This window comes from Molothrus aeneus, unplaced genomic scaffold, assembly GCF_037042795.1.
Source record: "Molothrus aeneus isolate 106 unplaced genomic scaffold, BPBGC_Maene_1.0 scaffold_468, whole genome shotgun sequence".
NCBI lineage: Eukaryota > Metazoa > Chordata > Aves > Passeriformes > Icteridae > Molothrus > Molothrus aeneus.
Window position 1 is genome coordinate 29,252 of NW_027099142.1, and position 17,238 is coordinate 46,489.

The 17,238-nt window shown below is 57.8% G+C and overlaps 2 protein-coding genes across 2 annotated transcripts; one reads left to right on the forward strand and one right to left on the reverse strand.

Annotated features, from left to right (window-relative positions):
• The first annotated feature begins 1,213 nt into the window (after positions 1-1,213).
• Positions 1,214-5,575, forward strand: VMO1 (vitelline membrane outer layer 1 homolog). The gene is made up of 3 exons (XM_066571394.1): positions 1,214-1,505; positions 3,895-3,992; positions 5,275-5,575. Exons 1-3 carry the CDS (start codon positions 1,305-1,307, stop codon positions 5,573-5,575), a joined length of 600 nt encoding a protein of 199 aa, XP_066427491.1. The 5' UTR covers positions 1,214-1,304.
• A 448-nt stretch (positions 5,576-6,023) lies between these two features.
• LOC136570976 (voltage-gated potassium channel subunit beta-1-like) lies at positions 6,024-16,042 on the reverse strand. Its single transcript, XM_066571395.1, has 11 exons — positions 15,912-16,042; positions 13,729-13,773; positions 13,053-13,090; positions 12,702-12,788; positions 12,197-12,232; positions 11,318-11,403; positions 10,601-10,694; positions 9,692-9,771; positions 8,966-9,044; positions 7,088-7,176; positions 6,024-6,379 (listed from the first exon to the last, which is right to left on the reverse strand). The coding sequence occupies exons 1-11, from the start codon at positions 16,040-16,042 to the stop codon at positions 6,308-6,310; spliced, it is 837 nt and encodes a 278-aa protein (XP_066427492.1). The 3' UTR covers positions 6,024-6,307.
• Positions 16,043-17,238: the final 1,196 nt, after the last annotated feature.

Below are 17,238 nucleotides of genomic sequence, written 5' to 3' on the forward strand. Positions count from 1 at the left end.
AGTATGGACCAGTACGGACCAGTACAGACCAGTACAGACCAGTATGGACCAGTACAGACCAGTACGGACCAGTACAGACCAGTACAGACCAGTATGGACCATTACAGACCAGTACAGACCAGTATGGACCGGTATGGACCAGTACGGACGAGTATGGACCAGTACGGACCAGTACAGACCAGTATGGACCAGTATAGACCAGTACGGACCAGTATGGACCAGTGCTCCCAATACGGACCAGTACAGACCAGAACAAACCAGTACAGACCAGAACAAACCAGTACAGACCAGTCCCTTCCAGTGTCCCCCAGTCCCTCCCAGTACAAACCAGTACCCTCAAATCTCCTTTTTTCTCCTTCCCAGTCCCTCCCAGTTAATCCCAGTGTCCCCCCAGTTCTCCCCAGTATAAACCAGTAACCCCCAATCCCCTCCCAGTCCCTCCCAGTTTCCCCCAATTCCCTCCCAGTTCCCCCCAATCCCCTCCCAGTGTCCCCCATTTCCTTCCCAGTCCCTCCCAGTGCCCCCCCCAGTCCCTCCCAGTGCCCCCCCAGTATAAACCAGTAACTCCCAATCCCCCTCCAGTTCCCCCCAGTCCCTCCCAGTTCCCCCCCAGTCCTTCCCAGTGTCCCCCATTTCCTTCCCAGTCCTTTCCCAGTCCCTCCCAGTGCCCCCCAATCTCCTCCCAATGCCCCCCCAGTATAAACCAGTAACCCCCAAATCCGCCTCCAGTCCCCCCCGTCTCTCCCAGTTCCTCCCAGTCCCTCCCAGGTCCCCCCAATTCCCCCCAGTCCCCTCCCAGTTCCCCCCAGTCCCCCCCAGTTTGATCCCAGTTTCCCCCACTTTGATCCCAGTTCCCTCCCAATCCCTCCCAATCCCCCTCCCAGTGTCCCCCATTTCCTTCCCAGTCCCTCCCAGTCCCTCCCAGTTCCCCCCAATCCCCTCCCAGTCCCCCCTAGTTTGATCCCAGTCCCTCCCAATTCCCCCCAGTCCCCTCCCAGTTCCCCCCAATCCCTCCCAGTCCCCCCCAGTTTGATCCCAGTCCCTCCCAGTTCCCCCCAATCCCCTCCCAGTTCCCCCCAGTCCCCCCCAGTTTGATCCCAGTTCCCCCCAATCCCCTCCCAGTCCCCCCCAGTTTGATCCCAGTCCCCCCCAGTTCCCCCCAATCCCCTCCCAGTCCCTCCCAGTCCCTCCCAGTTCCCCCCAATCCCCTCCCAGTCCCTCCCAGTCCCTCCCAGTGCCACCCCCGCGGTCACTGTCCCCAGCCCCGTTATAAACCCCGCGGTGACACCGGGGGGGGCTCAGCCATGGCTCCGTCCCCGCCGCGCCCCCGCGTGGCCCTGCTGGCCCTGGTGGCCTTGGTGGCCCTGGTGGCCCCCCCGGCGCGGGGCTGGGACAGGGACGCCCCCACGGCCACGCTGGCGGTGACAAACGGGGGACAGTGGGGACAATGGGGGGAGCCCGAGTTCTGCCCCGGGAGAGCCTACGCCAGTGGCTTCCAGCTCAAGGTGGGGACATTGGGGACACTTGGGGACACTTGGGGACAATGGGGGGGTTCAGGGAGTTGGGGACATTGGGGGGGGTTCAGGGGGTTTGGAACATTGGGGGACATTGGGGGACATTGAGGGGACATTGGGGGGATTGGGGACATTGGGGGGGTTCAGGGGGTTTGTGACATTTGGGGGGGTTCAGGGGGTTTGGAACATTGGGGACATTGGGGGACATTGGGGACATTGGGGGGACGCTGAGTTCTGCCCTGGGAGAGCCTATGCCAGCGGCTTCCAGCTCATGGTGGGGACATTTGGGGACATTGGGGACACTGAGGGGTGTTCAGGGAGTTGGGGACATTGGGGGGATTGGGGACATTGGGGGGGTTCAGGGGGTTTGTGACACTGGGGACACTGGGGGGGTTCAGGGGGTTTGGGACATTGGGGGACATTGGGGACATTGGGGGGATTGGGGACTTTGGGGGATTGGGGACATTGGGGGGACACTGGGGGGTTCAGGGGGTTTGGGACATTGGGGACATTGGGGGGCATTGGGGACAATGGGGACACTGGGGACATTGGGGACAATGGGGACACTGGGGGGGGTTCAGGGGGTTTGGGACATTGGGGACATTGGGGGACGCCGAGTTCTGCCCCGGGAGAGCCTACGCCAGCGGCTTCCAGCTCATGGTGGGGACATTGGGGACACTGGGGACATTGGGGGGGTTGGGGACATTTGGGGCGGTTCAGGGGGTTTGGGACATTGGGGAGACATTGGGGGGATTGGGGACACTGGGGGGGACACGGGGGACGTTGGGGACAATGGGGACACTGTCGGGATTGGGGACAGCAGGGACACTGGGGACAGGAGGGGACACTGGACATGGGGGGGCACTGAGGGCATGGGGGACATTGAGGGGATTGGGGACATCGGGGACATCGGGGGGACACTGGGGACGTTGGGGACGTTGGGGGATCGTGGGGCTAAAAGGGGAGGACATGGGGGGGACATGGGGGGAATTCAGGGGGGACATGGGGGGGACAGGGTGGGGACAAAGGGAGGGACAAGTTGGGGACAGGGGGGAACAAATGGAGAACAGCGAGGGGGACAAGGAGGGGACAAGGAGGGGACAGGGGGGACATGGGGAGGGACAAGTTGGGGACATGGGGGGGATGGGGACGGGACGAAGTTGGGGACATGGGGGGGACAAGGGGGGGCTGAGGGGACATCGGGGCCTCATAGGGCACAAATAGGGGGACATGGACGGGACAAAGGGGGGGACACAAGAGGGGACAAAGGGGGACAGATGGAGAACATTGAGGGGACAAGGAGGGGACAGTGAGGGGACAAAGGGAGGGTCAGGTTGGGGACATGGGGGGACACAGAGGGGAATTCAGGGGGGACAAAAGGGGGGGACAAGGGGGGGACAAGGGTGGGGACAAATGGAGGACACTGCGGGGACAAGGAGGGGACATAGGGGGGGACATGGCGGGACAAAGGGAGGGACAAGTTGGGGACATGGGGACAGGACAAAGGAGGGGACACGGGGGGACGAGGAATGGGAGACAAGAGGGGGACAATGAGGGGACACGGGGGGACAATGGGGGGACACGGGGGGACAAAAGAAGGGCATTGAGGGGGACAGGGAGGGGACAATGGGGGGGACAAGGAGGGACAATGGGGGGAAAAAGAGGGGACATGGGGGGGACAATGGGGGGGACATGAAGGGGTAAAATGGAGAAGATTGAGGGGGACAAGGGGGTGACATTGAGGGGACAAGGAGGGGACAATGGGGGGACATGGGAGGGGACAATGGGGGACAAAGGAGGACATTGAGGAGACAAGGAGGGGACAATGGGGGGGACAAGGAGAGGACAATGGGGGGACATGGGAGGGGACAATGGGGGGGACAAGGGGGGACAGAGAGGGGACAATGGGGGGACAATGGGGGGACAAGGAAGGGACAAACGGGGGACAGATGGGGGAAATGGGGGGACAAGGAAGGGACATGGAGGGGACAAAGGGAGGGGACAAGAGAGGGACAAGGTGAGGACAATGGGGGGACATGGGAGGGGACAAAATGGGGACAATGGGGGGGGACAATGGGGGGGACGTGGGTGACAAGGGGGTCTGAGGGGACATCAGGGACATGAAGGGGACAAATGGGGGACACGGAGGGGACACTGGGGACACAGGGGACAAGATGGTGGGGACAGGAGGATTTGGGGGGGTGACGAGGGGACTTAGGGGACATGGGAAGGGACAGGAACTGGGGACACGGGGGGTGACAGGAATCTGGGGACACGGGAGGTGACAATTTCGGGTGACCCATGGAGGGTGACAGGAATTGGGGACACGGGAGGTGACAGAATTGGGGACACGGGAGGTGACACTTTTGGGGCGGCGCAGGTGGAGCCCCACAAGGGATTTTTCGGGGACGACACGGGGCTGAACGGGGTCCGGCTGCTCTGTGACAAGGCAGGAGAGGTCACGTCCAGCGAGGGGCCGTGAGTGACCACAGGGGACAGAGGGGTGGGGACGGCCGGGGGTGGGCACCAGAACCCAGCCATGGTCACCAAAACCCAGCCATGGTCACTGTAACCCAACCATGGTCACCAAAACCCAGCCATGGCCACCAGAACCCAGCCATGGTCACCAGAACCCGGCCATGGTCACCAAAACCCGACCATGGTCACCATAACTCATCTATGGCCACCAAAACCCGGCCATGGTCACCAAAACCCAGCCATGGTCACTGTAACCCAACCATGGTCACCAAAACCCAACCATGGTCACCATAACTCATCCATGGCCACCATAACTTGGCCATGGTCACCAAAACCCCACCATGGCCACCAGAACCCAGCCATGGTCACCAAAACCCGACCATGGCCACCAAAACCCAGCCATGGTCACCAAAACCCAGCCATGGTCACTGTGACCCAACCATGGCCATCAAAATAACTCTGTGACCACCAAAACCTGACCATGGCCACTGTGACCGAACTGTGGCCACCAAAACCCGACCACGACCACCATGACCCAACCACGACCACCACAACCCAACCACGACCACCAGGACCAAACCATGGCCACCATGACCCAACCATGGCCAACACATGGCCAATACAACCCAACCACAACCACCGTGACCCAACCATCCAACCATGGCTACCAAGACCAAACCACGACCACCATGACCCCACCACGACCATCACAACCCAACCATGGCCAGTAGAGCCCAACACAACCCAACCACAGCCAACACAACCCAACCATGGCCAGTAGAGCCCAACACAGCCCAACCATGGCCTACATGATCCAACCACAGCCAACTCAACCCAACCACGGCCACCGCAACCCAACCATGGCCAACACAACCCAACCATGGCCAATAGAGCCCAACACCACCCAACCACAGCCACCACAATCCAACCATGGCCACCACAACCCAACACAACCCAACCATGGCCACCAAGACCCAATCATGGCCACCAGAACCCAACTATGACCAGCATGACTCAGCCATGGCCACTGTGACCCAACCACGGCCAACACAACCCAAGTACGGCCAACACAACCCAACACAACCCAACCACGGCCAACGCAACCCAACTATGGCCAACACAACCCAACACAACCCAACCATGGCCAACATGATCCAACCACGGCCAACACAACCCAACACAACACAACCATGGCCAATAGAGCCCAAGACCACCCAACCATGGCCAACATGATCCAACCATGGCCAACACAACCCAACCAGGCCCCGCTCTGTCCCCGCAGCCGCGGCGCCTGGAGCCGGCCGGAGTCGTGTCCCCCCGGGCAGCGCCTGGTCTCCTTCCGGCTGCGCGTGGAGGCGCCGCGCGGGCTCTGGGACGACACGGCCGCCAACGCCATGGCCGCCATCTGCTCGGGGGGCTCCCTGCTCGAGGGCCGCGGCGGCCCCCAGGGCACCTGGGGCAACTGGAGCCTGCCCTGCCCGCCCGGGGCCGGCGTCTGCGGCCTCCGCACCCGCGTGGAGCGCCCCCAGCGCGGCGGCGACGACACCGGCCTGAACGACGTCGAGCTCTACTGCTGCAGCTGAGCGGGGGCACCCGGGGGAACTGGGGGCAACTGGGAGCAACTGGGGGCAACTGGGAGTAACTGGGAGCAACTGGGGGCAACCGGGGGCAACTGGGGGCACCTGGGAGAAACTGGGAGCGCCCCGGGACCCTCAGGATCTTCACGGACCCCCCATGGAACCCCCAGGACCTTCCTTGACCCCCCCCCCCCCCCATGTCCAGCCATTGACCCCATGGACTCTCCCAACCACCCCCAGGGGCGGGGCAATGAAAGACTTTGATTGACAGCTCTGGCCGCGCCCCTTTTTGGTGGGAGGCGAGCACTGGGATGGAACTGGGAGGGACTGGGATGGAACTGGTGCAAATTTGGACAAACTGGGGGGGACTGGGATGGACTGGGATGGAACTGGTGCAAACTGGGACAAACTGGGAGCGCTTGGAACCCCCAAAAACGAGTCCAGGCCCCTCCCCCACGTGGGAAAAGCCACTTTATTCCCCTCCCCCCCACAGCGGGGGAGGGGCGGGAGGGGGCGTGGCCTATCAAGCCACACCCCCCGCTGGAAGCGCTGCGATTGGTCGAGGTTATGAGGGCGGGGGAGCGGGGTTTGTGCTTTGATTTGGCCCCGCCCCTTGGGGGGGCGGGGTTATTGCTGTCAGAGACTCCGCCCTAATTGGGCGGGGCCAAGGCGCGCACGCGGGGCGGGGGGGCGGGGCCATGCGGGAGCAGCCAATGGGAGGCGGCGGAGGGGGCGGGGTCATGGCGAGGCCCCGCCCCCCAGCAGGGGCTCGAGCTCGCGCAGGGCGGCAGGGCCGAGGCGGGGCAGGACCTGGCGGGGGGAAAATGGGGAAAAATTGGGAAAAATCGGCGGAAATCCACTCAAAATCCGCGTGGGGAACGCGGTACCCACGGGGATTTACCTGCAACCTGAGGAAATTTACCCAAAATCTGAGTAAAAACCCCCAAATCTGCGAAAATTGCCCAAAATCTGAATAAAACTCCTCAAAATCTACAAAAATTACCCAAAACCTGAGAAAAAAAAAATCCGATTTCCCCTCAGATCCCTCCAATTTTCCCCAAATCCACCCAAATTCCATCAATTTCTGCCCCAATTTTCCCCCAAATTCCCTCTAATTTTCCCCCAATTTTTGCCCAAATCCCCCCAATTTCCCCCCAAAATTTCCCTAATCCCCCCCCAGTTTCCCTCCAAATTTCCTCCCAGCCCCCCCCCCCAGTTTACCCTGAATCTCCCCAAATTCCCCCCAAATTCCCTCAATTTCCCCCCAAATTTTCCCCAAAATTTCCCCCAGTTTCCTCCAAATTTCCACCCAGGATTCCCCCCAATTTTTCCCCCGAATCCCCCCAAATTCTCCCCCAAATTTCCCAAATTTTCCCTCAAATTCCCCCAATTTCCCCCCAAATCTCCTCCAAATCCCCCAAATTCCCCCCAATTTCCCCAAATTTCCCCCCAGATCCCCCAAATTTTTCCCCAAATCCCCAATTTTCCCAATTTCCCCCCAATTCCCCCTTCCCTCACCTGCAGGGCCTGGATCAGCTCCCGCAGCCCCCGCGGGGTCTCGGCCCCCAGCAGCACCGAGGAGACGCCCTCGAGGCGCAGGGACCACGCTGGGGACGGGGACAATGACAGTGACAATGACAGTGTCACCCAGTGCCACCTCATTGTCACCCACCCCGTCAATGTCACCCCAGTGTCACCCCAGGGTCACCTACCCCATCAGTGTCACCCACCCTGTCAATGTCACCCCCAACGCCCTCGAGGCGCAGGGACCACGCTGGGGACAATGACAGTGACAATGACATCATCAGTGTCACCCACTCTGTCAGTGCCATCCCCTGTGTCACCCCTGTGTCACCCCAGTGTCACCCCTGTGTCACCCCAACCCCCTCGAGGCGCAGGGACCACGCTGGGGACAGGGACAGGGACAATGACAATGACACCCTGTGTCACCCTGTGTCACCCCAGTGCCACCTGAGTGCCACCCACCCTGTCAGTGTCACCCCAGTGTCACCCACACCATCAGTGTCACCCCAGCAGCACCAAGAGACGCCCTCGAGGCGCAGGGACCACGCTGGGGACAGGGACAATGACAGTGACAATGACAGTGTCACCCACACCATCAGTGCCATCCCCTGTGTCACCCTGTGCCACCTCAGTGTCACCCCAGTGTCACCCAGCCTGTCAGTGCCACCCCAACAGCACCGAGGAGACGCCCTCGAGGCGCAGGGACCACGCTGGGGACGGGGACAGGGACAATGACAATGACACCCTTTGTCACCCAGTGTCACCCCAGTGCCACCCCAGGGTCACCCACCCTGTCAATATCACCCCAGGGTCACCCCAGTGTCACCCACCCCGTCAGTGTCACCCCTGTGTCACCCCAACCCCCTCGAGGCGCAGGGACCACGCTGGGGACAGGGACAGGGACAATGACACGCCTGTGTCACCTCTGTGTCACCCCAGTGTCACCCACCCTGTCAGTGTCACCTCTGTGTCACCCACCCCCAATCCGCCCATTGCCCCCCTCTTCCCATGCCCCCAGTGATGTCCCCAATGATGTCCTCAACAATGTCCCCAATAATGACCCAGTGACGTCCCCAGCACTGTCCCCAATCCCCCGAATGTGCCCGGCGATGTCCCCAGTGTCGTCCCCAGTAATGACCCAGCAATGTCCCCATGTCCCTGATGATGTCCCCAATGACGTCCCCAATACCCAGTGATGTCCCCAATAATGTCCCCAGTAATGACCCAGCAATGTCCCCATGTCCCCAACGATGTCCCCAATCCCCCAAATGTCCCCAGTAATGCCCCAGTGATGACCCAATGGTGTCCCCAGTCCCCCTCAATGTCCCCGATGTCCCCAATAATGGCCCAACGATGTCCCCAATGATGTCCCAGTGATGTCCCCAATGTCCCCAGTAACGATCCAACGATGTCCCCAATGATGTCCCCAATGATGTCCCCAGCGGTGTCCCAAATGATGTCCCAATAATGGCCCAACGATGTCCCCAGTGATGTCCCCAATGTCCCCAGTAACGATCCAACGATGTCCCAATGATGTCCCCAGTCCCCCTCAATGTCCCCGATGTCCCCAATAATGGCCCAACAATGTCCCCAATGATGTCCCAATGATGTCCCCAATGTCCCCAGTAATGATCCAACGATGTCCCCAATGATGTCCCCAATGATGTCCCCAATGTCCCCAGCGCTGTCCCCAATGATGACCCAGCGATGTCCCCAATGTCTCCCTGATGTCCCCAACGATATCCCAAACCCCTGAGTGTCCCCATTGTCCCCAATGCCCCAAATGTCCCCAGCAATGACCCACGGTGTCCCCAGCCATGTCCCCAGCCTTGTCCCCCCAGTGTCCCCATGGTGTCCCCAGTGTCCCCTCACCGATGCCAAGCTGTCTCTCGGAGCAGCCCAACCTCTGCGCCAGCGGCTGCAGCGACCCCAGAGCCAGCGGGGAGCGGGGCTGGGGACAGAGGGGACACTGGGGACACTGGGGACACTGGGGACATTGGGGACAATGGGGACATTGGGGGGATTGGGGACAATGGGGACATTGGGGACATTGGGGACACTGGGGACAATGGGGACATTGGGGGGATTGGGGACACTGGGGACACTGGGGACAACGGAGACACTGGGGACAACGGGGACATTGGGGACACATTAAGGACCTTTTGGGGACATTTGGGGGGCTTGGGGATATTTGGGGGAAATTTTGGGGACATTTTGGGGACATTGGGGGGAATTTGGGGACAACGGGGGCAGTGAGGGGATATTGGGGTCATTGGGGGGTTGGGGACACGGAGGGGACATTAATGGGGACATTTGGGGGACATTTTGGGGACACATTGGGGAATTTTCGGGACATTTTGGGGACATGTTAGGGACGTGTTTGGGGACATTTTGGGCACATTTTGGGGACATTTTGGGAACATTTTGAGGATATGTTGGGGACATTTTAGGGACGTGTTTGGGGACATTTTGGGGACACATTGGGGACATTTTGAGGGCGTTTTGGGGACACATTTGGGACATTTTGAGGGCGTTTTGGGGACATGTTTGGGACATTTTGGGGGCATTTTGGGGACATCCAGGGTCACCCTGCGCCACCTCGGCCGCGCCGTTCCCGGGGGTCTCCTCGTCGGGGGTGGGGGCGGGGCCCAGCGGGGCCCAGGTGACGGCGCCGAGGCCTTGGGGACATCGATGGGGGAGGGGCGGGGTCACCTGGGACCGCCCCTGACCCGCCCAAATCATCCTCGAGGCCACGCCCACACTGCACAGACCCCCGTTAGCCACGCCTACTTTGGAAAACCACGCCCCAAAATTTAAACCACGCCCATTAGCCAAAAGGCCGCGCCCCCATCCTATGGTCACGCCCCTTGACCAAAGGCCACGCCCCCAACATTTAGTTACACCCCATTTCTCAAAAGACCACGCCCCCAGCCCTTAGCCACACCCCTTTCTACAAAGGCCACGACCCAAACAATTAGACACGCCCCCTTATCTAAATGCCACACCCCCAACAATTAGCCACACTCCATTGGCACAAAAGGCCACGCCCCCAGCCCTTAGCCACACCCCTGCTTTAGCCACACCCCTGCTTTAACCACGCCCCTTTCCTGCCACATAGCCCAACCCCTTTGCCCAATGGCCACGCCCCCGGCCATTGACCACGCCCCTTATGGATCCATTGCCCCTTTTATGGCCACGCCCTTTGTGGCCCCGCCCCCTCATTCATCACCTGTCTTTGACCACGCCCCCTTTGTCCCAACCCCTTTTTTGTGACCCCCCTTTGTTCCCCCTTGTGGCCACGCCCCTTTTCTGTGACCACGCCCCCTTTTACTACCCCGTTTGCGGCCACACCCCCTGGGTATCTTCCCTCCTATTTTGGCCACGCCCCCTTTGCCTCCCCTCTTTGTGGCCACGCCCCCTTCACCAGCACCATCCCTTGTGGCCACGCCCCCTTTGTTGTTTCCCCCTCATCGTGGCCCCGCCCCTTTTTTGCGGCCCTGCCCCTACCGAGGAGGCGGAAGAGGCGTGGCTCCGGCGGAAGCTCCGCCCACTGGCAGACGGGGGCCGCCAGGTTCAGCTGCCGCGCCACCGCGAAGGCGTCCTGGGCAAACCCACCCAAATCAGCCCAAAATTGACCAAATTCACCCAAAACGCAGCAAAACCACCCCAAAACAGCCCCAGGGCTCCTGAACTTGCCCAAAACTCCCTGAAATTCGCCCAAAAATTCTCCTGAATCAGCCCAAAACCGCCCCAAATGCACCCAAAGTTCCCCCAAAATAATCGCCCCAATTTTTGCCCAGAATTTTCTCAAAATGCACCAAAATCACCCCAAAATCCTCCAAAAGTTCTCGAATTTACCCAAAACTGCCCAAATTCTCCCCAAATTCCCCTAAATCCCCAAAAACGGCACAAATTTACCCCTAATTCCCCTGAATCCCCCCCCCAAAATTGCCCAAATTCGCCCAAATCTCCTTTAAATCAGCCCGAGACCACCTGAAATTCACCCAAAATTCCCCTAAACCACCCCAAAATCCCCTGAAATGCCCCCAAAACCCCCTCGAATTGCCCAAAATCGCCTGAAATTCACCCAAAATTCCCTCGAATCGCCCGAAAAGCGCCCAAATCCCCCCGCCAAAATTCCGGCCATGACGTCATCAACGCCCCCATAGCCCCCCGGTGTCCCCGCCCCTCGTGACGTCACCGCCGCCTCGCAGCCCCGCCCACCATGACGTCACCGGGCGCGCCCCCGGCCGTGCCCCAGTAGAGCGCCAGGCCCTGCTCGATGACGTCACTCATGGCGCGAACCAACTCTGGAACGGGGGGGGGGGGGGGGAAGGAGGAGCGGGTTAATGAGAGGGGAGGGGGGGGACCGGGGGGGATTTTGGGGAAATTCTGGGGGAAATTTGGGGAATTTGGGGGGTCCGGGGGGATTTGAGGGGGGGGGAGGGGATTTAGAAGGGTCTGGGGGAAATCTGGGGGGAATTTGGGGGATTTTGGGTGGATTTAAGGTGGCTGGAGGGGTTTGAGGGGGGGGATTTAAGGGGGTTTTGGGGGAGTCTGGGGGGGATCTGGGGGTGTTTGAGGGGTTTTGGGGGGGGATTTGTGGGGGATTGGGGGGTTTGAGGGGGATTTTGGGCAGTTTTGGGGGTCTGTGGGATTTTGGGGGCATTTATTGGGGGGTTGTGGGAGGCTGGAGGCGGGGTCTGGGGAGAATTTGGGCAGTTTTGGGGGGCTTGGGAGGATATTGGGGATCTGGGGGGATCGGGGGGGTTTGAGGGGGATTTTGGGAGGGGCTTGGGGAGCTCTGGGGGCGTTTTGGGGGGAGTTATTGGGAGAGTTTGGGGGGGTCTGGGGAGGATTTTTGGGTGGGTTTGGGGGGATTTTGAGGGGATCTGGGACGATTTTGGGGGGGGGGTGTCTGGAGGGGATTTGGGGAATTTTTTTGACGCATTTCAGGCAATTTAGGGGCGATTTGTGGCAGTTTTGGGGTGATTCATGGCAGTTTGTGGTGATTTGGGGCAGTTTTGGGGTGATTTATGGCAATTTTGGGGTGATTCGAGTGAATTTCCGGCTCCCGTCCCCCCCCACCGTTGCCCTTGGTACCTTCCAGGCGCAGCAGCCGCAGGGTCGGGTCCGGCCCTGGGTGGGGGGGAGCGGAAACGTCAGGGGGCGGGGCCAAAAAGGGGGCGGGGCCAAAAAGGGGCGGGGTCCGCGTTAGGGAAGGGAGGAGCCAAATGTAGGCGTGGCCTGAGGGGATTTGGGGACATTTTGGGGACATTTTTGGGGAATTGTTTGGGGACATTGGGACTTTCAGTGTAGGTGTGACCTTAAAAGGGGGCGTGGCCTGGCAGGAAGGGGCGTGGCCAATAATGGGAGCGACCAGGATGATGGCACATTTGTGGGTGTGGCTTAAATGGAGGGGCGTGGTCAAATCGGGTGTAGTAGCGCTAGGATGATGTCACCGTTTGTGGGTGTGGCTTAACCCACACGATGGGCGGGGCTTGGGAATAAAGAGGCGTGGCCTAATTTAGAAGGGGCGCAGTTTGGGTGCTGTGGGTGTGGCCTGCGAGTCAGGGGCGTGGTCTGAAGGAAGGGGGCGTGGCCTCACCCTCATTGTGGGCGGGGCCAGGGCGGGGCCCGGCGAAGACTACGTCGACGTAATCGAGCTGGAGGCGGCGCAGGGAGGCCCGGAGACCTGAGGGGGCGTGGTCAGCGTTAGGCCACGCCCACAACCCTTATGTCCCTATTTATGGGCGTGGCTAAGAGTAAACTACGCCCACAAAGCCTTGTGAGCGGCTAAGGGGCGTGGTGAAGTTTAAGCCACGCCCACAAATGTGCCCATATATGGGCATGCAAAGCATTGGGGTGGGGTTAAGCCACGCCCACTGTTTGGTCACACCCACCCAGGCTCCACCCAATCTCATGTGGTCACGCCCACTTCAGGCCACGCCCCCCTCACCTTCCAGCAGGTGCTTCCTGGAAAGGCCCCGGTCGGGTCTGGAGGGAGCAAAAAAAGCCAAAAATTTACCCCAAAATAACCAAATGTTACCAAAAATACCCAAATTAAACCAAAATTCTGAAATGCGACCCTGAAAAATTAAATTTTACCCCAAAAAACCTCGAAGTTCACCCTGAAATCTCCCAAATTTCCCCCAAATCCTCCCCGAGACCCAAAATTTTCTCCCAAATTCTGAGAATTTCCCCCAAAATTCCACTCGAAAAATCAAAGTTCCCCTCATGAACGTCAAAATTCCCCAAATCCACCCCAAAAACCCCCAAATTTCCCCCCCCCAAAAAATCGAAATTCCACATCAAAACCCCCAAAATTCCCCCAAAAAACCAAAATTTACCCACAAAATCTCTCAAAACCCACCCCAAAATTCATCCAAAAAAAATAAAAATTTCCCCCCAAATTCCCCCAAAACTTCAAAATTCCCCCCCAAATCTTCAAAATTTCCCCTAAAAAGCCCCAAAATTCCACCCCAAAAACCCCAAAACCGCCCAGAAACACCAAAATTCCCTCCCCGAACCTCAAAAAGCCCCAAATTCACCTCAAAATTAAAAAAAAATACAAAAATACAAAAAAACCCCAAATTTCCCGCCCCCCCCCCGCGCGGTGCATTCTGGGTACTCACGGCGCCCCCCAGCGCAGGCGCGCGGTGATGACGTAACTGGAGCGCCTGGGGAGGGGGGAGGGGCGGCGTGAGGGGAGGGAGCGACCACAAATCCCCCAAATCCCCCCAAAATTGGCCAAAATCCCCCCAAAATCGGCCAAAATCCCCCCAAAATCGGCCAAAATCCCCCCAAAATCCAACTTTGGGACCCCCAAAATCCCACCCCAAAATTCACCCGAATTCCCCCCAAAATTCACCCCAAAATTCATCAAAATCACCCCAAAATCCGACTTCGGGACCCCCAAAATTCCCCCCAAAATTCACCCCAAAATCCAACTTCGGGACCCCCAAAATTCACCCACAAATCCCCCCAAAACTGGCCAAAACCACCCCAAAATCTGACTTCGGGTCCCCCAAAATCCCACCCAAAATTCACCCCAAAATCCCACCCCAAAATCTACCCGAATTCCCCCCAAAATTGGCCAAGACCACCCCAAAATCCGACTTCGGGACCCCCAAAATCCCCCCAAAATTTACCCAAATTCCCCCCAAAATTCACCCCAAAATCTGAATTTGGGGCCCCCAAAATTCACCCGAATTCCCCCCAAAATTCCCCCCAAAATCGGCCAAAACCACCCCAAAATCTGAATTTGGGACCCCCAAAATCCCCCCAAAATTTACCCAAATTCCCCCCAAAATTCACCACAAAATCTGAATTTGGGACCCCCAAAATTCCCCAAAATTTACCCGAATTCCCCCCAAAATTCACCCCAAAATTCATCAAAATTCCCCCCAAAATCGGCCAAAATCACCCCAAAATCCGACTTTGGGACCCCCAAAATCCCACCCCAAAATTCACCCCAAATCCCCCCCAAAATTCCCCCCAAAATTGGCCAAAACCACCCCAGAATCTGAATTTGGGATCCCCAAAATTCACCCCAAAATTCATCAAAATTACCCCGAATTCACCCCAAAATTTCCCCAAATTCCCCCCAGAATTCACCCCAAAATTCACCCAAATCTGACTTTGGGACCCCCAAAATCCCCCCCAAAAATCCTCCCTGGGACCCCAAAATCGGCCAAAATTCTCCCAAAATCCCCCTGGAACCCCAAAATCTGCCAAAAATCCCCAAAATTTCCTCCCAAAATTTCCCCCAAAAATCTCCCCAGGGACCCCAAAATCCAACTTGGGGACCCCAAATTTTCCCCAAAATCCCCCCAAGGACCCCAAAATTTCCCCCAAATTCCACCCAAATCCCACTTGAGGACCCCAAAATTTCCCCAAATTTCCTCCAGGGACCCCAAAAATCCCCCCAGAATCCACCTGGGACCCCAAAATTTCCCCCCAAAATTCTCCAGGGACCCCAAATTCCCCCCAAATTTCCCCAAAATTTCCCCCAAATCCACCCAAATCCCACTTGAGGACCCCAAAATCTCCCCAAAATCCACCTGGGACCCCAAAATTTCCCCAGATTTCCTCCAGGGACCCCCAAAAATCCCCCCTAAAATCCACATGGGACCCCAAATTTCCCCAAAATCCCCCCAAGGACCCCAAAATTTCCCCCAAATTCCACCCTAAATCCCACTTGAGGACCCCAAAATCTCCCCAAAATCCACCTGGGACCCCAAAATTTCCCCCAAAATTCTCCAGGGACCCCAAATTCCCCCCAAAATTTCCCCCCAAAATTCACCCAAATCCCACTTGAGGACCCCAAAATCCCACCCAGAGACCCCAAAATTTCCCCAAATTTCCTCCAGGGACCCCCAAAAATCCCCCCGAAAATCCACCTGGGACCCCAAATTTCCCCCCAAAATCTCCCCAGGGACCCCAAAATCCAACTTGGGGACCCCAAATTTTCCCCAAAATCCCCCCGGGACCCCAAAAATCCCCCCAAAATCCACCCAAATCCCACTTGAGGACCCCAAAATTTCCCCAAATTTCCTCCAGGGACCCCAAATATCCCCCCAAAATCCACCTGGGACCCCAAAATTTCCCCAAATTTCCTCCAGGGACCCCCCAAATTCCCCCCAAAAATCCTCCCAGGGACCCCAAAATTTCCCCCCAGAAGCCCCCAAATCCCCCGAAATCTCCCCAGGAACCCCAAAAATTCCTCGAGGATCCCCAAAATTTCCCCCCAAATCCCCCCCAGAGACCCCAAAATTTCCCCAAATCCCCCCCAAAATCCGCCCCGCCCCTCCCCCACCTCCATCCTTTGCTCCTCAGGATCCGCCCCAGCAGCTGCTCCGCCCTGCGGGGTTGGGGCAAATTCGGGCAGTTTTGGGGTTTTTGGGCATTTTTGGGGTTTTTGGGGCATTTTTGGGGTTTTTGGGGCATTTTTGGGGTTTTTGGGGCATTTTTGGGGTTTTTTGGGGGATTTTAGGGGGGGCTTGGGGGGGTTTTGGGGGGAGATTTTTGGGGTTTGGGGCATTTTTTAGGGGGGATTTTTGGGGGTTTTGGGAGATTTTGGGGATTTTTAGGGGATTTTGGGGGGGTTTAGGGGGATTTTTGGGGAGATTTTGGGGGGATTTGGGGGAGAATTTGGGGTTTTGGGGGAATTTTAGGGGGAATTTTAGGGGGGATTTGGGGGATATTTGGGGGGAGGGATTTGAGGGAATTTTGGGGGAATTTTTGGGGGTGAATTTGGGTTTTGGGGGGATTTTTGGGGGGATTTTGGGGGGATTTGGGGGAGAATTTGGGGGAGAATTTGGGGGATTTTGGGGGGATTTGGGGGGGGAATTTTGGGGGGGATTTTTAGGGGGTTTGGGGATATTTGGGGGGATTTTTGGATTTTAGGGGGTTTGGGGATTTCAGGGAATTTTGGGGTTTTGGGGGATTTGGGGGGAAATTTGGGGGGAAATTTGGGGTTTTGGGGGAATTTTTGGGGGATTTTGGGGGGATTTGGGGTTTTGGGGGGATTTTTAGGGGGTTTGGGGATATTTGGGGGGATTTTTGGATTTTTGGGGGGGAGGAGATTTCAGGGAATTTTGGGGTTTTTGGGGGATTTGGGGGGGGATTTTTGGGGAGTTTTGGGGGAATTTTTGGGGAGATTTTGGGGGAGAATTTGGGGTTTGGGGGGAACTTTGGGGGGGATTTTTAGGGGGATTTGGGGGAGGGGATTTCATGGAATTTTGGGGTTTCTGAGGGATTTGGTGGGGAATTTGGGGCATTTTGGGGTTGTGGGGGATTTTTAGGGGGGTTTTGGGGGGGTTTAGGGGGATTTTTGGGGAGATTTTGGGGGAGAATTTGGGGTTTTGGGAGGAATTTTTGGGCGATTTTTATGGGGATTTTTGGGGGGATTTTTGGATTTTGGGGGAGGGGATTTCAGGGAATTTTGGGTTTTTTTGGGGGATTTGGGGGGGAATTTGGGGTTTTGGGGGGGGGATTTTTAGGGGGTTTAGGGGAATTTTAGGGGATTTTTTCGGGGTTTTTTTTGGGGTTTTTTGGGAGGGATTTGGGGGGAATTTTGTGCTTTTGGGGGATTTTGAGGGAATTTTGGGGGGGATTTTGGGGAATTTTTTGGGTTTTTTGGG